Source organism: Marmota flaviventris, chromosome 9, assembly GCF_047511675.1.
Source record: "Marmota flaviventris isolate mMarFla1 chromosome 9, mMarFla1.hap1, whole genome shotgun sequence".
Classification (NCBI taxonomy): domain Eukaryota; kingdom Metazoa; phylum Chordata; class Mammalia; order Rodentia; family Sciuridae; genus Marmota; species Marmota flaviventris.
The window spans coordinates 57,448,110-57,469,225 of NC_092506.1; the positions used below are offsets into that span (position 1 = coordinate 57,448,110).

The following is a 21,116-nucleotide window of genomic DNA, read 5'->3' on the forward strand; positions in this document are numbered from 1 at the left end:
ACAAATTTCTTGTGACATAAAAACAAATCCTTCCATTTATTGCACCACAGACAGAGACTATCCTTATGCCCAGAGGTGGGTAGGTAGCTGTTTTGTCCATTAGGTATATGCCTTCAGTGTAGAGACTGTGCATTGTAAAGAACTTGAGTGGTGAAAAATTCTTGAGATCTGAAATACCTATGCAAGGAAATTGCAAAGTGAAATTAATACTTCTATAAACAGATGACTAGGTAATAAAAATAGGCAAAAAAGTAACTCAACTCCTTTATAGTTACTAACAATTATATCTGATGTGGTCTGTAGATAGGTACATTTAAATATGTTGTTATTCTTAATAGAGAATTTTAATAGACAGTCTTCTAAATTGGGATTGAGTGAGGACTTTAAAAGCCTTTATATAGCTCCCTAAAGAGAAAATGAGTAATACCAAAAAATAGAGCTGGGTAGGTACTTAAAGGGAGAAAAGAAGACACTGGGAAGAAAAAGGGACAGCAGAGTCTAGTCAGAGGCTGCAGGAAGTGGCTCCATTGTTCCTTAGCCTAGACTGAATCTGGTAGTTTGCACTCTAGTTACTTGGTTGTAGAGCTGAAGCTATTCCTGTCACTTCGTGATGTCCCCTGGACTTCTATAAATGATAGAAATAGTTTCTCTTTTCTTCTTCTGAGACAGATGGGTGCTTTTTAGAGCATTTGAAGGAAATCCATTAGGTAGTTCTGAGCCAAGCTAAGATCATCACTGGTGGACTTGCCTAGTGCTCCCTACAAAGCCCGTGGGTCTGAGTACAAGACACCAGTTCCATCTGAGAGATCTGGGATTGGGCTCCTTTTTTCTCTGTGGATACTTTTTCTATTCCCTTTATTCTTCTTTCTTCCTGGGAAAGGAGTTTTCTTTGATCATATTTGCGTGAAAAATAGGACTTTAATGTGGCTAAATAGTTATTAAGGTGTTTTGCCTACCAGAAAAAATACAATAAGATGATGGCCAATTTAATAATAACAATAAACAATAATAACCATTTTTCTGACCTTATATATATATTGAATCATTTAATCCTCACAATTACCTCATGAAGTTTATTATTGTCCACATTTTGTAAATGAATTTGAAAAAAAAGGGAGGCATACAGAAATAAAGTGACTTGCCCAAGATCATCTAACTAGTCAGGAATGAACTGGAAAATGAACTGGGTAAGCCTGGTTCTAGAACTTAATGTTCTCACCTACTGTGCTGTGTTCTCTCCCATTTAATATGGCTCCTGGCCTCTTCTCTACCATTCTGGCTCCTTTGTTTTCCTCACTCTATTGGAATTTCTCTTAGAGCTTTGGCAGATACTTTCTGTAAACCTTTGGATGTGACTATTTATGCCTGCATGGTTCCTTTTTTTCTCAAACAAGAACCCTTTCAAGGTGTAGGTAGAGAAGCAGCATGGCTGAGATGGAGCCCTCAGAAGCCGCTGAATAAAATGAATATTCTTTCCATAGGTAGTAGGCTTCTTTTCATAACTTCATTAATGGTATCCAGGACTCACTGCCCCTCTCACATGCTGCCTTGGGTATATAGTGTCTCTCACTGCTGGGGCAATAGGATATATGAATTGTAAGCAGAAGGCAGGAATTGTTCTTATGAGGACTATATCTGGTACCTTACTATTTTATTGAGAAGGGATATGTAAATAGTAGGGTTGGGAGTGATAGTGGGAAGGCAAGTATCCAATAAATTTCCTTCTAAGGAAACTGAATTTGTTTTCTGGTGGGAATTTTGCTTATATAAATTTGAGACCAACACTTTAATAAAATAGAGGCAGAGCAATGTTACCACTTATCCTTCTCTGTGCATATCCCAGGAAACCTCAGCCTATCCTGTGAGTAGAAGTTAAACAAATATTTAAAATATATTGGCTTTAAAATATATTGGCTTGGAGGATGTCAAATTATTAGCTTTACTGGGGTCTTTACTTATTGTATTCTGGCACTGCTCCTTTCCTTGTACCTACATGAAGTACCATTGTTTCCTCCCAACAGCAAGTTATGTTTTAGTATATTTGCAGAGGCAGGAGGATAGACTTACAGATTGAGGATTTTCATTCCTTCACATAACTTCTTCCCTGGGCCTCTCTGAATATCTTTATTATAGAAACCAGCTAGTATTTATTTGATACCTTTATTCTGATTCTCTCCATACTCTCTCTATGCTCTTTTTCTTCATGTCTCCTTCTAGATGTCTAATAACTAATCCTTTCTGTAGTCTTAATAACTGATAGGTAGTTAGCTTCTGAAGGAAACAATTATTACCTGGTTGGAAGGCTAAGACAAGAAGGGCTCTGTAATTAACACTTTTTAGTAGCAGGGAAACCTGATTCTTTCTGGACATTAGGGAAGAAGTGCATGGGAAGGAAGGCTGTGTTAATGGAGCCAGTAGAGGATGGGGCAGCAGAATGTATTGATTGACTTTATACAGAATTGTTTCCCTGGGAATCTTTGTTTTCTATGGGAAAGGAGATCAAGAATCACTTGTATAGAACTGTCTGGGAAAGACCATGAGATGTTCAGAAGGAGTATCATGAAAATTGGCCCTCTTGGTTTCACTGGTATTGCTAGCTGCTTTTAGGGAAGATGTGAATCTCAGTCAGAACAGATAAATATATGTCTTAGGTTTCTTCTGAATTTTCACTTGGTACTCCATTTCCATGCACACGGAGCCACAGGTGCAAGTGTTCTATGAAATGTTCAAGGTAATAGCCAGATAAACTTAATATGATTAAATATAATCAAGTTAAAATTTAGTTTAGCTAATAGGTCTTCAGGATGGAGATATATTGTTATGAACATTTTACAAAGTGGTATATCTTAAGAGGAGGTATTTTAGCATAAAATTTGGGTAAAGACATAGAAGGGGAGGGAAATTCAGATAAACACAGAAAGAGTAAAATCTTGGGGGAAAGGTACAAGTATAAAATGGGTTGGGGACAACTAATAATGTGGAAAGGGAAAAATGGATGAAAGACAAAAAAGATAGAATGGGGCCAACATCATGGGGCATGTGGTGATGGGAGGAAAGTGCAACCTTTATTGTTTCTTGAAACAATTTGCCATGGAAGATCTATATGCAAATGAAGCACCAAGGGCCAGAAGTCATTCCTATGCCAGTGAGTATTCTCTAGGAGAACTTGCTGAAGAGTATAGCAGTTGAGAAAATCATGATGTCTTCTAATCTCTGCACATACTCAGGGATGCTTTCTGTTTTGGTCACTTTCAGCAGATGCAAAAGCCACTATAGAAAGAACCATAATGTTTATCATGACTTACACCAACTTTACTATCTTCCATCCTGGAGTTTTTGTCTTACTCGGCATCCCTGGGTTGGAGGCTTATCACATTTGGTTGTCAATACCCCTTTGCCTCATGTATATCACTGCACTCCTGGGAAACAGCATGCTGATAATGGTCATCATCACAGAACATAATCTTCACGAGCCCATGTATTTCTTCCTGTCTATGTTGGCCATCACTGATATCCTGCTATCAACCACTACTGTACCCAAGGCCCTAGCCATCTTTTGGCTGCATGCTCATGACATTACCTTTGATGCCTGTGTCACCCAAGTCTTCTTTGTCCACACAATGTTTGTGGGGGAGTCGGCCATCTTGTTAGCCATGGCCTTTGACCGCTTTGTGGCCATATGTGCCCCTCTGAGATATACAACGGTGCTAACATGGCCTGCTGTAGGAAGGATTGCTGTGGCCATTGTCATCCGAAGCTTCTGCATCATCTTCCCAGTGATCTTCTTGCTAAAGCGACTACCCTTCTGTCAAACCAATATCATCCCCCATTCATACTGTGAGCATATTGGAGTGGCCCGCTTAGCCTGTGCTGACATTACTGTTAACATCTGGTATGGCTTCTCAGTGCCCATTGTCATGGTCATCTTCGATGTTATTCTCATTGCTGTGTCTTACTCACTGATCCTCCGAGCAGTATTTCGTTTGCCCTCCCAGGATGCTCGGCACAAGGCCCTTAGCACTTGTGGGTCTCACCTTTGTGTCATCCTCATGTTTTATGTCCCATCATTCTTTACCTTATTGACCCACCGCTTTGGCCATAACATTCCGCGACATGTCCATATACTGCTGGCCAATCTTTATGTAGTGGTGCCACCAATGCTCAACCCTATTGTCTATGGTGTGAAGACTAAGCAGATTAGGGCGAGTGTAATTCACTGGTTCTTTGGCATCAAGACTTGGTGCTGTGCCTCCCCTTTAGGCTGATGAGTCCCCAAGAATTTTCATGCCCAGCTCCTTCTAGGAAACTAGGTGTGAAATACACAGACTTCCTGGACTTAGAGTATTTTTTTTTCTTCCCACTTTTTAATCCTTTTACTTAACATACTACTCCTCCCCCAACTTTTCTTTTTTTCTCATCTAACTCTTCCTTTTTGCCTCCTTCTCCCTTTAACTTCATACATTCCTCCCTATAACCCAAAAAATGATCATTAAGTATATGTACCTCTAATATGAACAATTGGTGTCTTCAATAGACTAGATATACTCTAGAAGCACAGGAAACTGAACATTCATTACATTAAGGTAGGTTTTAAACAAATTAATAAAAATAATTTTGTATTTAACATCTGAAAAATTTCCAATTTTTTAAAATCCCGAAATGTGCATTGATTCTTCATACAGAAGGAAGTAGATTTCCACCCACTTATACAATGGCAGGTGTTTTCAAAAACAGCTGGGCATACCCTTCAGCCACCTGGAAAATTTCATCTCATTCTTCAAATCTTAATTTAAGAATTGCCTTCCCTATGAGGTTTTTTCTAATTAATTTCTCCAGGCAAGCTCAGGTTCTTAGCTTTGCCTGTCTAGTACATATTATACAAATCTCTAAATATGTACAATATATTCTGATGGCTTGTTCCTTATTGTATCCTTAATTGACTGTAAACTCCTTGAAATTGGAAGCATGTGTGTTGTTCATATTTGTATCCTTAACACATTAAAATACCTCATAGATAATAAATGTTTGAAAAATGAATGAGAGTAATACAATTATCTCCCTGAACTCAGAACATGAATCTCTATGATGCATTGACATGATCAACTGACTTAGTCTACGAAAACTGTGATTAATAAACCAGGTCTTCCTGAAATAGTTTAGCAAGTCAGCTATCGATCTTCAGTACTGACTTTTCACACTATTGCTGTAATGTACAGGGAATAGACCAAGTAGGAGGAAGAAGGGTACTCTTAGTTCTCTCTTTTACCAGTGTCAGCATTAGGAATTATAGCACAGAGTTCCTGACCAGGTTAGCAAAACTTTAATATTGTCTTGGAGTTCACAGTCTTGACCCTCATCCTTTCATGCTTTTCTATTAAAGGTCATGCACATTCATTTCTTCATCCACCACCCACACTAATGAGTCCTTCATCTCTCCTTCTCTAGTGTAGAATTTTTTTTTTTTTTTTTTTTTTTTTTTTTAGTTTTAGACACATAAATCCATGTATTAACTGGTTATCTCCTTCAGGATGTAGAACTCCCACTGAAGCCAACTTTTCTTCCTGTGTTCCTTTTCTTGTGAACTAGATTATGATGACCCCATCAACTTTTCTGAGCTGGGAACCCTGGAGTTTTTTCAACCTCTTCCTCTCAGGCCTGCTGCTCAATAAATTATTGGTTGGTACTGCTTTTGATATTAACACTACATAGTTATGTGGGTGGTATTTGGAGTCATTGGGATTCAAGTTTGTTCCCATTGTATTTTGGCTGTGTAAAGCTTGTGAAAGTTTTTGAAGTTTTCATCTCCAGAATAAATAACAGTACAGGGCATCTTAATTGTGTTGTTGAGAAGGTTAAATGAAATAAAACTGTTTGTAAATATCTCTTAACATATCCTTAGCTTATAGTATATAAGAAATGTTTTGTTAATACTAGGTTATTTGTATTGTTAGTCTTCTTTTTAACACTGCCTCTACCAATTATTTATGGCCTTTATAATCTTTTACATTTATTACATTAATTTCTTAATTGCTTTCAATGTTTTTAGTCTTTTATAATTTAACCTAAATTACAAAATGACTCTAAATTAAGCATTGTCAAAGGTACAGCATATCAAGCTTCTTTCTGTCAAATACTTTGGAGGATTCTTCATTCTCCACAGAATGTCATATAGAATAGATATGAGATATCAATGGATGTTTTATACAAAAGTTCCATGGTCAAATAAGTATGCAAAATTCTAGCATTCTGCGACTCATTTACATGGCTGTTCAAGAAAAGTGTGTTTCTAATCTTTTTCCTTTCCTAAAACCTTGTCTAGTCATAATAGTGGGTGCATTTTGGTTGATGTTATTTGTTAATGTCAAACCTAATTCGTCTAGGACATCTCGTCCCCATAAATTTACGGGAAGATGATCCAATACATATGGCTGTATAGTTCCTTCACATCCTTCAGGATCCTTCCAATCTAATACCATTGCACTTCTATGGGGATTAGTCGCCACTCCTAGGCCTCGCAGCGTTTGAGTGGCTTGTTGTAATGGCCAATGTTTTGGCCATTCTTGACGAGAGATGATGCTAAGGTCTGCACCTGTATCCAGTAGCCCATTAAATTCATGTCCTTGAATATTTAGTTTTAGCATGGGGCGAGAATCTAAATTTAAAGAAAGCATAGCCCAATCTACACCTGTGGAGCCTAATCCCTTGGAACCTCTTTCTACAGTACGACTGGAAAATTTATCATGTAGGCTGGGTATTATTAGTAACTGTGCTATTCTATCTCCTGGTGAAATTACTGATATACCCTTTGGAGAACTGGCTATAATTTTTATTTCACCTTCATAATCGGGATCAATTACCCCAGGACTTATCATAAGTCCTTTTAGAGTATAAGAGCTGCGTCCTAATAATAAGCCTACTGTTCCTTTGGGAAGAGGTCCTTTCACCCCTGTGGGAATGATTTGAACTCCCATCTCTGGGGTTAGTACTGCTCTGGCGGAGGTGCAGATGTCCAACCCTGCGCTCCCTCTGGTTTGTCTGATGAGGGATCTGATGGACAGTGTGTCCTGGGAACTACCCTGATGGTGTTGCTGGGTTCCTCCAGTGCTCCGTATATTTGTGGTTTTGGGCCCCGGAGCATTGGCCCCCCCTGTCCATTTTTTGGCAACGGAGCCTGATGCCTTTCTCCACGATATCGTGGATAAACACCTGGTCCTTGTTCATTTTTTGATAATGGAGTACCCTCTATGGTGGTTTGAGAACGGCATTCATTAGCCCAATGTCTCCCTCTACGGCATCGTGGGCAAATACCTGGTATTCTACTCCTTTGATACCTAGTTTTGTTAAACCCTCCTCCAATGGGGCAATTCCTTTTAAAATGTCCTGTTTGTTCACAATTGTAGCATGTTCTTGGCCTGGCATCTAAAGCCTGTTTTACTGCAGCTGCCGCAATTTGCCCTTGTTCATTAATGTCTCTACATAATTTAATATATGTGTTTAAATCTTCATGTTTCCATGGTCTAATGATATCTCTGCACCAACGATTCGCTTGCTCATAAGCCAGGTGTTTTAGTAATGGCATTGTTTGTTCTGTATTCCCAAAAACTCTGGTAGCTGTTTGAATAAGCCTATCTACAAATTCAGCATAAGGTTCATTAGCTCCTTGTATTACCTTAGATAATTGACCTTGTAAACCTCCATGTCCTTGTAAAGTCTTCCATGCCTTAATTGCATCTACAGCAATTTGTGCATATACACCAGGATCATATGCAATTTGTTGCTGCTGATCCTCATAAGGTCCCTTTCCTAACAACATATCTAGATTTCTCTGAGGATAACCAGCTGCTGCATTTCGCCTAGCTGTCTCCTTGCAAAATTCCTCATTGGCAACCTTCCATAACAGGTATTGTCCTCCATTTAGCACAGCTTTACACATATTAACCCAATCTGCTGGCGTCATGTTCAAGTTGTTAATGGATTCGACCATGCTTACAGTGAAGGGTGCTTGAGGACCATAGGTTGTTACAGCCTCTTTTAGCTGCTTCACTGTTTTGAAATTTAAAACATGGTAAACTTGCTGCCCTCCTGCCTCAAATACAGGGCATGTTAATATTTGAGATCTTGTCTCAGGATCCCAATTATCAACTGTGGGGGTTGGGGGCCTCCCAGCATATGGAGGTGGCCTTGTTAGTTGGACACTTACGTCCTCTGGTGATAGAAAGGTGTTAGTAGCAGTCTCCTGTAGAGGTGGTGCTGTTGGTTGGACACTTACACCCTCTGGTGATAGAAAGGTGTTAGTAGCAGTCTCCTGTTGTAATTTTCCCCCTGATGGCTTTTTCTGTTTTACACTTTCTTTCTCTGTCTGACTAGCTTGAGAGGCCTTCTCTTTTACTTGAATTTTTTTCCTCTGTCTGACTAGTTTGAGAGACCTTCTCTTTTACTTGAATTTTTTCCTCTGTCTGACTAGCTCGAGAGACCTTCTCTTTTACTTGAATCATTTCCTCTGTCTGACTAACTTGAGAGACCTTCTCTTTTACTTGAATCAATATGTCTTCTCCTTCCTCTACCATTGTCTGAACTGAAGGCTTTGGACTAAGCAAACAAGATACGAACATCCACAATGGCAATGTGCCAACTGGCAGAATCCCTGGGCTTTTCTTTTCTATTCTTTTAAAATCTTCACCATGATGGTTCCATTGTGATATATTTAACAACTCCTCCTTAAAAAGCCATGGGCTACATTTTTGTATTGTATCAACGTATGCCCTGACTGCTCTTGATTTTACTGGGATGCCTCCTTCCTCTAACAATTTACTTAACACTCTTTCGGTTTGTTTTTTACTAATTTCTGATCCCATATTTCTACTATAATACAACCCAACAAGATAACACCAAACAAAACCGAGATAGAATGAAATAAAAATGGAACAACAAAAAATCATTATAACCTTTCTCCATATCTGTTCCTCAGACGCAAATAGTTTTTCCTCAGATGTGAGCGGTTTTTCTTCCGTCTCACTCATCTCCAGGGACAGGCAACTTAAAAGAAAAGTGAAGCCAAACAAAAGAAGAATCTTAAAATGGCTACCCATCCTCTCGCCCTGCCCTCAGGGGAGAGCAGTTTACCTTATCACTTACCCTCAGTTGCTCCCCGTGCGAGCCACCAAATGCCGCAGTCTGGCTGGGCACAATCAGGAGCCACTTGTCAAAAGAAACTAACTTTATTTTTAGAATCACACACGCCAAACAAAACAGCCTCTCAGGAAAAACCCTCAAAGCCCCAACTGCCACCACCGGCTTTCCACAAGCCTCTCTCTCCAACAAGCCTCTCTCTCCCACAAGCTTCTCTCCCCACCTCCCACAATCCTCCTGCTCTTGAGGCCGATTGGCTGGGTCACGTGGGTGGAGCCAAAAAAGTCCCCCAATGAGCAGCTCCGTGGTCTGAAAGGGCAGGGAAACAGCCCAATGAGCATCACCGCAGAGGAGCCAATCAGCTAGATGTTGCTGGGGCCGCTGTGAGCCAATCATCAGCAGGCAGCTGGAAGTTTGCTGGGGCCCCTTCGGCTGTGGCCCCTTCGGCTGTGGCTCTCAACACATTTACATGGCTGTTCAAGAAAAGTGTGTTTCTGACACTGTAGATATCTGTTTTCATGTTCATTTCATAAAATTTTTGTTGATACCATACCAATTTGTATCTCTAATACAACCTAGTGTTCCAGTAGCTAGAGTTTGAAAATTACAGTTTAGTATTACTGAAAAAATTATATTAGTTTAACAATCCGATCCTGATTCACTCTTCCATCTCTATTTTAAAACACACCACTATGTAATAATACATTAATGTATATATAATAATATTAATGATAATAATAATAATTATAATAACAATTAATATTTATTAAGAGGTCATACCATACTGGGAGCCAAGTTAAGAATTCTGTTGCATTATCTTATTTAATTCTCATATAATCTCAATAGATAATGCTTTATTATCTCTGATTAAGATGCAGGGATACTGGAGGCTGAAAAAGAGATAAATAATCAAAATTACACATCTGGCAAATGATAGATTACTGATGTCAGTTCGTTCCACCATCATTTCTAACCCCATACCCCCTCCCCTCCCCTCCCACCCCTCTGCCCTATCCTAGAGTTCCTCTATTCCTCTCATGCTCCCCCTCCCAATTGAACCCAGGGCCTTGTACCTGCCTAGCAGGCACTCTGCCAACTGAGCTATATCCCTAGCCCCTTCAACCAAATATTAATTACTCTATTTATGAACCCCTCAGAACTTAAATTCTATAATATATATGTCATACTCATCATTATATTTCCAGCATTTAGCATAGGTTAAATATGATGGATTAAAATGTTGGTGAGGATATTGACCTCTGGACCCTTCATTGTTAAATATTATCTAATTTTATGACTGAAAACCACTTACAAATATGCACACTATCCTACCACCCCCAATTAGCTTCTTCTGATCTACTATTTCTTCTGTTTCTCCATAACTTCTGATCTACTATTTCTTCTGTTTCTCCATAGGTTTCTATTTCCCTGAATCTTGTAGGCATAGACTGGGCTGTACATCTATGTATTAACTAGCAGCAACTCAAATTCACTTTGTCCATATGTTTGATTCAGAGATATGGAGTCATTAGCAGATCTACTATGTACAGAGTACTTCAGGAAGAACACAGTTAGATGTCCTGCCTTCTCTGGTTTTTGAGTCAGTGATCTCTGGAGACTGTTTCTGCTGGAGTCTGCTCTAATTAAACCAGATACTCTCTACAGAACAATGTGGAAGAAGCTGTCTCCCTACCCAAGGGATTCTTAGGATGAGGTACAAATACTATCCCATTTCACTTTGGAGTCTGCTTGTAGATTTTTTTCACACATTAAAGAACTTCCTCTTCAACCAGGGTAAATTCCTGGGCAGGGGATGAATGTTTAGTTCCTTATATTTTTAAGTTTTCCTGGAAGAGACCCAATAAACTGCTGATTTAGATAAGATCTTCTCATGTCCTCTGGATAGTGTATTGTAGTGCAAGTACACATTTTAATATCTTGAACTGCTACATACATTTCTGCCATGGAGGGTTGGGACTTGGGTTAATATTTTTCCAGAATATTAAAATAGTTTAAAATATTGAAATATTGAACAGTAGGCATATTCAGACTTACAACTTCAGTTGAAATATTTTGTTTACACCAAATTAAAACTTAATATTATTTTACTGTCTTTAATAGATCAAATGAATAAATAATATTTTAAATAAAATTACAGAAGAAATAGCTATTAAAAATTCATAAAAGCATGTGTATAGAGGCTCCCATCTTTCCTTTCACCTCGAGCTCCAAATACGGCCTGGTGTCTTGCTGTCAGATTCTATCTTTATTTAAAATTTTGATATTTTGTTCATCATGAATTTTTTTATATTGTTCTTCATTTAAACACATTTTGTTAAAATTTTATTTATCTTTAATGTTTTTCTCACACTTAAATTTTGCATCCAAGGTAAGTATTTCATTTTTCTCACCTTAATTCTGGTCCTAGGAGAGTCAACACCTGGAGGGTTAGATACAAAGAAATGATGCTCTGATGACATCTTGAATCTTTTGGTAACCTGATACTAGAAACATATAGAAGCAAAGACATTCCTCTTTGTGTTGAAACCAAAATGGATTGGATTTTCTGTTACTACAATGTAAAGTATGCTGCTACACAGACTGAAAAATTTATACCTTGTAATCTTTAATTGTTTTGTAAACTTTATACCATAGTTGATAGTTCTTTTTTCTATAATGGAAGAAAAGGATTCTAGTATAATACATATGCCATAACTTATTATCATAGTGATTGATATAAAGTTATGCTTTATAGATTATGTTTTCATGTTGTAATTTCAGCAGGTAGTTGCCTGAAGGGAAATTACTGGATTTAAGGATTTGTACAATTGAAAAATTTAAAAGCTTTTTGTCAAATTACTTTCTTAAATGGCTATATCAAGGTACCTATCGCAGTACTGGTGGTTAATAGTTTTCCTATTATGCTCTATCAGAACTACAATAGTTTAATATAATTCTGGTTTTTATTTCTTTAAATTTTGTAAAATTGAGTATCTACTCGTATGTATATTGGCCATCTATTTTTCTTGTTGTAGAATTACCTATTCCTTGCACATTTTCCAATTTTTTCTTATTTATTTACACCAACTTTTAGTATTTAAGGATTTTAATCTTTTATCTACTATTTGTTTTGTATAATTTTTCTCCTAAAATCATTACTTAACCTTAACTACATTTTTTATATAATTGCATCTATCAATTGCTATTGATTTTCTCCGGTTAATCTGTCTACTGTCAGTTCATTTCATGACTCAAAAGTCTAACCTTCAGAGGGTGGAAAGAAAGTTTCCTTTCCTATTCATATGAAGACTTCACACTGTTGTTGTTTTTACAATATTTGAAGTTTTTTCAGTTGAATTTTTTCCTAAAGTATATATTTTAATTATTTTTTGCTGGTTATATAGGAAATCTATAGGATTTTATTATTTTGACTCAAATTTACTTTACTATTTTATTGTCAGTTATAACATTTTTAAGATTTCTTTTTTTCTCTTTGAATTCTTGGGAAGATCTCATAATCATTTTCAAAATGATAATTTTGGGCTCTGTGTTCTAAATGTTATAAAAATTACTTATATTTTATTTTAATTAGAAAATGTAGAATAATAATTAACTGCTAATCTGTTTTCCCTTTGGTTGATTTAGTAAAAATTTGTTAAATTTTTTCATTGAGAATGACTTTGGCTTTGTGCTTTTCCAAATAAGTCACATTAAGTAAGTATTTTATTTTATATTATTTTAGCATTTCAAATCATGAAAATATTGAGCCTCATGATTCCTAGAATCCCCTTTGAACGTCTTTATTTATTTATTTTTCTAATATCACTTAATTTGGTCATTGACTCATCAGCTTTTTACTGAAAGCCTCTTGTAGGCCTGACAGTATGATAGCCCATGGGATTTCCTTAGCACATTCCTCTGATTAGGAATATCAGAGTTTAGCCTCTCTTTAACCTCTTTTCTAGATATAGTTCTTACTTTCCTATAGAAGAGCTTGATGAAAGGTAAAGAAAGGCAAAATGAGAAATTCAAAGAGAAAGTAGGCCAGATTCATAGGCCAGGACAGAGTCCTAGGGAGGTAGACGGCCTCCTTCAGTTCTCCTTCCAGTGACCATCTCATCCATGTCATTTCTGGTTTTCTTACTACTGCAGAAGAGGCTATGAAAATGCTCTCACATTGGTGCTTCCTTCTCCTCTCCTGACTATTGTTCCTGGTGCTTGACCTTGTTGCTCTGAGCATCCCTCTTCCTTTCCCTACCACTCCTGAGATTTTGGTTATAAATTACAGCCCTGAAATGGTTTGATTTAGGCCTGATCCTCCTGTTACATCCCTGTCTCATCTTAGTCCAAATTGTTGTCTCACTTCAGCAGGAAGTTCTCCCAGTGAATTTGGAGGTATACCTTTGTCACTTCTGGGAGCCGTCCTACTCAGACCTAACCCTAGAGGTCAGGTTAAGTAGATAGAAAGCTCTGCCTGTATAATTTAAGAAGGCGTGCTCTCCCTTATGTATAAGCTTGGTTTCTTCCCCACCTACTCAAACAAGTATAGTCAGATCTGTTACAATGTAATATGTATGGTCCTAAAAACCATCATGTTATATAAAATTGCACAAGAAAGACTACAAGGTTCATGGGAAAATAGAACACTCAAAAACGTCATCAGTGATATATAAAAATGATAGAAAACCAATAAAAACTAACAGTTTTAGCTGGGCATGGTAGTACATGCCTGTAATCCCAGCAGCTTGGGAGGCTGATGCAGGAGGATTGAGAGTTCAAAGCCAGTCTCAGCAAAAAGTGAGGCACTTAGCAACTCAGTAAGACCTTGTCTCTAAATAAAATACAGAATAAGATTGGGGGGGATGTGGCTCAGTGGTTGAGTGCCCCTGAGTTCAATCCCCAGTACCACCTCCCACCAAAAAAAAAAAAAAAAACCAAAAAAACAAAAAACAACCTTAACAGTTTTAAACATGTTAAGTGGTTAAGAAAAACACATACTACAATAAATATGGCACTTAATCTTGAAAAAGACATGTAACTTGCTTGTGGAAGTGGGGGAAGCATTGCAGGTTCTGAGTTATTGTGAAATGTGAAGGAAACCAAAATAACTCCACCAAAATATTGAGGGTTATTGAGTGAAAGACAGTTAAGACACAGGGGACTGTTTAATTTTTTCCTCTGCTTGCCTGAAGAGCGTGACAGAGACTTCCTTTCCCTCCTAAAGGAAGAATGCAGATCCATCTTTTTGTGATACTTGCATATCAGCTCAGAGACAATGTGTTAGAGAGGGATCTAATAGCAGACTTTGTTCCACAAATTTAACTTCCTTCAGTTTTTGCAACTTTGAGAAACTGGAACTACTCTCTCCACTGTCCTTTCAGATTTATTGTTGTTTTTAAAAATAAATGGAGTTCCAAGCTCCTGTTTTGAATTATGTGAGTTTCTTTTCTCTTGCATGGTAGATATAGCATGCATTAATAAACTTGTTTATGTTTCTCTTGTTTATCTTACTTTTATTATGAAAGTCTGTCCCAACTGTGAATTTATGAGGATTGAGGACAGTTATATTTTTGCTCCTTCAAGTAATTTTTGTCTAAAATCAGAAAGTCATGAAAGGAACTAAGATAAATGTTGATGTATGTGTATATTTGTGCTATTTGTGTATTTCTTTGTATCATTTTAGTTTGAAGCAATTTTCTGCTGTTACGCAATGTCTACATGATGCCTTTGATTTGAACTAGCCTCCCGCACTAGACCCTGGCTGACCAGACCAAGCCGTAATGGAGCCTCTTGTACTAATTGCCATGTAATCAAACTGAGCTTTCTAACAGGCTAGTTTTTAAAAAATCAGAAGATTCCAGTCAACTCGAGTCAGTATAATAAGAAAGTTCTTTCTGTCTTAACCATTTAGGAAAGTAACTTGGAAACAACCAATCTGCTTTTTGTTCTATTTATGCTTTCTTTAGACCTCTTCTGCCTATAAAGCTAACTTTCTCTGCTCAGCTTATGAGAACATTAATGCTATTTTATGTAAGGGATGTTTCCCCATTCTATAATCACAAATTAACATTAATTAGATGTTTAAACTAAATTTATTATAATTTTGTCTTTTGATATAGCATTCAACCAGTATTTCTAGTGGATGAAATTACATATAAATACATGTACATATACATAAATGTGATATAGAAGAAACTGTATCCCCTATTTCCTATATCAGCAGTTTCTTTCTCTTATATGCTGCATGAAGATTCATGAAGTACTACTAGATTCCAGTACATGAAGATTCCAAGGGCTTCCAACTTCAAAATATTTCTCCTTAGGCCTTCCATGTCTCAGTATTACTTCTAGTTTCTGCCCTTCACTGAACCAATCTCTCATAAGAGACATCTTTGAATATTGTTTTCATTTCCTCATCTTTTTAGTCTATGGCTATTCATCTACTGTCTTATCACTATATCAAAACTTCTTTCTAATGACCTTCATATTCTAAAATCCAACCAGCATAGGCTCATTAGGGAACAGATGGTCCATTCAAATTAGAATAATTTGAGATGGGTCATTTATAAGAATGTAGCTAGGAAGAGATGCTAATTGATAGTACAGTTACCTAGGGCTAGTAACAGCCATTCTCACCGCCCATAGATCTGAGGGGATAAGTGAATGGAATCCTGAAATAAAAGGTGGCTTCAGATTTTGTTTTTGTTAAAGTTGAATTTATTCTATTTGTTTAGTATGAGTTCTGTTGTTAACTTTAATATCACTCATATTAATTTTGCTTAAATATCTGATTGTGTTGTTAAGAAAAAATTTCACTGGACAGGATAATGGAAGTTGATTTTATTCAGATGCTATTGCCATCAAAAGTGGGGAGGGTACAGACCAAGTATGAAACTGCTCTGCTAAAACAAAGGCAAGGGTGGGTGTGTGTGGGAGTAGTGGATAAAGTGGGTGTAAGCACTGGGGTGAGCCAAGGTGAAAGTACTGGATGTCAATGAAGAAACTGATTGATGGAATGTGTCAAACACATTGAATTATTTGAGGTTGCAGATGCTTTTCTCTGAGATTAGGTTATCTGTGTTTGCTAATTGGCTCCCACTGAAGTTATTTTCCTACCCTTCCACAGACACTGATAAGGGGGTGTTATCTCCTTCAATGTCTATATTTAAGAGATATTTTCCAGGTCCTTGAAAAAATATTATCAGGGTTATAAAATGAATAAGAAGTTTGAGAAGATTTTTATACAGTTCAAAGGAGTAGAAAAGAAATTTATAAGGACAAATTTTCCGAAGTAAATGCTGTAAGTAAGGGAGATCAGAGGCCCATAGTCTGTCTAAAGTTTAGCCAAGTTGAGGGGAAAGTTCAGGCCATCTTAGTCATTGATTGTGTAATTATTTTTCTTTCTAGTAGTTAGTTTTGGCATCTTGCTATATTCAATGAAACCCATAGGGGAGATATGGGTGTGTGCTAATATCTTGATTTTTCTTTGCACTTGTTCCCATGACTCATGGGGCAAGATGTTTGTAGTCATCTAGATCACTGCCCTCTTCTGACCCAATCTCCAATATTTTGGGAGCACTCATCCCTGTACTTGATTCCTTCTCCTTTTCTTCTTTGTCTCCTCCTCCTCCTCTTCTTTTTCTTCTTCCTTCTTTCTTCTTCTTATTCCTCCTCCTCCTCCTTTTTTTCCTGTATTGAACCCAGAGGTACTTTCCCACTGACCTATATCCCCAGACCTTTTTGTTTTTTATTTTGAGTCAGTGTCTGCCTAGGTTGCCAAGGCTGACCTCAAACTTGCAATCCTCCTGCCTCAGCAGTCTCTTGAGTAGGTGGGGTTACAGGATTATGCCACCACACTGGGCTTGACCCACCTCTTGATCCATTGATTGTTGCAGAAGGATAGGCCTGCCTGGCTGTTCACACTGTGCTACCTAATTAGTCACCAGTTTGGTTTTCTGAATGCCTTCCACTTCTCCTATTATTAGACAAATCTGAATTTGATCAATATTATTATTATTATTTGTAGTAGTTGTCTTTTACAGAGCACTTTTTTGTCTTCAGTATTTTTCCATAATCCCACTGAAAATGTCTTTCATCTTTTGGAGATTCCTCATATTTTCTGTGCATTAATGGCTCTGTATTTGTTTTATAGAGTGTTATGTGCTGATTTATTATTGAATAGGTTGTCAGTGGTTGCTAGGATTTGCAGTGGAAGGAGAGGCTGCAGGAGTGCTCATTCTGTCATGTTGCTTCAGAAGTTTTGGAATTTATTTTTTGGAATTTATTGAGACTTCCTCATGGCCTAATAATTTATTGAGTTTTAAAAATATTATATAAGAAGAAAGTGATAGTTATTGTCTGTTTTTACTGAGAGTTAATTCATTTAGTACCCGTTCAAGCCCACCTTTCCATAGTTTTCCTCTGTCAGAGGCTAGGAAGCTAATATACCAAAACTTTGACTTTTCCTTGCAAGTATAAGAACATCAGACTCATTTCTGATTATAGATGTGAGTAAAAATTTGCATAATATTTTGTTTTCACTACTTCCTTTTTGTTTGTAATATGGAATTAAACATGGAAGTGGAAATAGCTTAGGATAACAACAGAGAGACAGAACCTAGTTCCCAGTTGCTCAATAGAGGTGACTTAACAACTCTAATCTGCCTGATCCAGTCTCTGTTTCTACCTCTCTCTCTCTTTGGGTATGAGATATATAAACTAATTTGATTATACTTCTATATTCTAGTTTCTCTTACATACAATTGAACAAAAACCCTAATCAATAATTTTTTTTATAATATTAGTGAGACACACTTTCTTCCCCATCACCTCCAGGTACAGGTTATTCCATTATCAAAATATTCCATTATCAAAATGTATCAAAATACATTCTCCAGAGTGGAAGGAGTGTCTTGATTTAATTGGTGAATGTAAGTGGGGGAAAAAAAGGGCAGGTAGAACTTAGTTCCCTTTCTCTTCTTTCTGGAGCATGTGTCTTTCTGGCTCTTAGCTATGTAGCAACTTGTTGTAGAAGTTTTATGTCTGGGGGAGTACACAGCTCAGTTGTGCCAAGGCAGAGGGGTATGTGGTATGTAGGTTTTTAGAGAGACTAAATAAAGTGCCCAGAAACAGTATCAGAGATATATGGTTTATTGAAGGGAAAGCTACAGGAGATCAGTGACTTCTCCAAGAAGAGTTTTGGGGTGATAGGCTGACAGTACCTCTGCCCTCACAGTGCTTTTTGCCAAGCAAAGTTGCCATCCCTCATAGGTCTTTGTCCAATGGTGGCCAGCTGGATAAGTGACATGTATCCTTTCTACAATGCCATCAGTTCTGTACAAGTCCCCCTGCAGAGAGAGGCTTTATGTGTTAGGCTGCAGAAGCAGTGACATCATCAGCTTTAGTTTGCTTAGTTTGTTTTATGATCAGCATCCCAAGGAGCAACTGTCCTGGTGTACTCTAACTTGTTCTAGTTCTTAGTGTTCATAAGAGAAAGCTTGCTCTCATTGTTTCCCCAATGTGGCTAGATTTTTAGGAAAAGAAAGGGGCAGGGAAATGGTGTTTTACTGTCCCCCTTTTCTTTAAAGATGATACAGGAGTTTGCAGTTTTGGAGGGTCAATTTGTTCAAGAAATCATTAACTTTTGATTCATTGTTAAAAGTTCATTGAGAAAGAGGATAAAACATCCTCATATTTTGACTTTTTTTTTCTCCTATTTATGGCCAAGGCAAGCTTTTGGCCTTGATGATGTTATAGTTAAAGTTTTGTCCCAGGGTTTCATAAACTGACTTCCAGACCACTCATGTATAATCGAATCAAGACTTTATTGAAGCACACTGGTGGTGACTGACCAGAACATAAAGCTGTTCCCCTGATCAGCCGCAAACAATTACAAGGGCACTCCTTATAAGCCTGAAAACCACAAAAGGGATGTTCGGGGGTCTAGCCAATGCAAGCAAACCAGGTTACAGAAGCAGGAGAGTGCAGTCAATGGGCGGGAAGCCTAACCAATCACAGTTAGCCCAGTCACCCCAGTTACAGAAACAGAGCCCCATTACCCTAGTTACAGAAACAATGCCCCATTAGGTAGTTCCGTGTTCTTAAAGGTTTCTATAGCAAAAGGAAAAGAACATCTTGCCCCAGTCATGACCCTTCTACTTGTCATGGTTGTTTTACAGGATGAAGTCATAAAACAAAATGAAGTCATGATGTCATAAAACAAAATGAAGTCACATTTGCTTCGACTATCACATTCCCCACTGGTTTTAGTAGGTTTGATGTCAATCTTGCACATCATTAGGCCTCAGTTTCTTTTTCATCCTTCTGTGTCTAGGGACCACACTGGGCTCACAAGACCATAAGTCTTACCTCACCTACATTCTTGTGTATATGGTTTAGGAGGGTTTTTAAGAGGCAGGGTCCTATAGTAATCCCAATCAGGAGAAGTACTAGGGGCCCAACTACAGCTGAAATGATGGTAGTCAACCAAGGGGACCATGAGAATAAGTTTTGGAACCAATTGCCTGAAGTTTAAATTTATATCCATTTGACGGCTGAGGGACTTAAAATTTTTAGAGCCTGTGATAAGAGTTGTAGTTCCCAAAGCAGTAGATCCAGCTATTCCCAAGCCAGCCAGGAGGGGAACTAAAATGGGGGCAATCAGTCTATGTTGATAAATCAATGGGCCCTGGCCTTGTAATAAGTCCAGGTGTTCTTTTCCTTTTACTCCATCAAAATAGTAGTGGGTTACATAGTTCAAATTTATTGACAGTTTGGAGATTTAGGCAAGGAGTTTGAAGTGGGACCCGGGAAGCACAATTTTTGGCAAACAGGGAGTTGTTCCACTTAAAAGTTGGGTTGTAGAAGCAAGTATCTCTTTCTGGGAGATCACCCAGGGTGATCTTGGGAGTAGTTTCCCAGGTACATCTTCCTGAGCTAGACATATTGGCAAACATCTATATTGACTGTAATTTTTTTCTTTAATGTTAGGAACCTCCTACTGATGTAAGGGTAAAGGGCAATGACCGTTCTTGCTACTTTGAGCTGAAAGGGGGCGATGTGCAGTGGGCAAGCAGTTTGGAGTCCCTTTTTAGAAATTGAGAGGGTCAAGGAGTCCATGTAAAAAATCTGGTTCAGGAAGAACAGGTTGTAAATTTACTTGGGAGTGGGCACTTCTATGAGAGAAACAAACAAACAAACAAACAAAAAACCCCACATGAGTATTGAAAGAAGATTAATACAAAATAGCAGTTGAAGCATCTGAAAACCTGTCCATGAATATCATGAAAATGACAGAAATTAATAATTGTTTACCAGGAGGTGGAATAACAGAAATTGTCCCCATAACAAGGCCTAACAAAGCCTAATAAGGCCCTTTTTAGGGAACATAAATCTTTAACATTGTCAGAATTATCAGGAATGTAGATACAACATTTAGTTAAGTTAGGTAATGTCATCTGATTTTTGTATAATATCTTTATTGGCATGACCTCTGTGTTTAGTAGAGATCCCTTTATCTTTTTTTACAACTAGGGCTAGATAATTATACTAGCAAACATTGATTAAGTCTACCTGTGTAGGAAGTTAGGAAGATCTGTAGGCCTTAAACTGACTAAAAACTTCTGGCAATGTTTATTGGTAGTTATCAGGAATTTTTGCCTAAGAATCTCTCTTCTGTTGTCTCCAGTCTTACTTATTTGAGGGGTGTTAACACAAGTGTACATTTTAAGTTACATTAAAATAACTGTTGTTTCTTTTTAAATGCCCAGGAATGGCTGTGCTTTGGTTTTTAACTGGTTTTGCTAGGTGTTTAAGACCAAGCTGGTCAAACTGACCTTGTTTCTATCTATTGGTAAGAGTCAGCTGAGTTTCCTTGGAGGACATTCTTGGGGAACTTGTGAGCAGCATTTTAGTGCTCTGTTAGTGTCATCTGCATTAGGATGGGTCAAGGTCTTGCTGACCATATGGCTTCCCTTGGAAGCATCTGG

General features: G+C 37.7%; 1 protein-coding gene across 1 annotated transcript; it reads left to right on the forward strand.

Annotated features, from left to right (window-relative positions):
* Nucleotides 1–3,031: 3,031 nt before the first annotated feature.
* Or52b2 (olfactory receptor family 52 subfamily B member 2) lies at nt 3,032–4,993 on the forward strand. The gene has a single exon (XM_027919954.2). It carries the CDS (start codon nt 3,288–3,290, stop codon nt 4,263–4,265), a length of 978 nt encoding a protein of 325 aa, XP_027775755.2. The 5' UTR covers nt 3,032–3,287; the 3' UTR covers nt 4,266–4,993.
* The last annotated feature ends 16,123 nt before the right edge of the window (nt 4,994–21,116 follow it).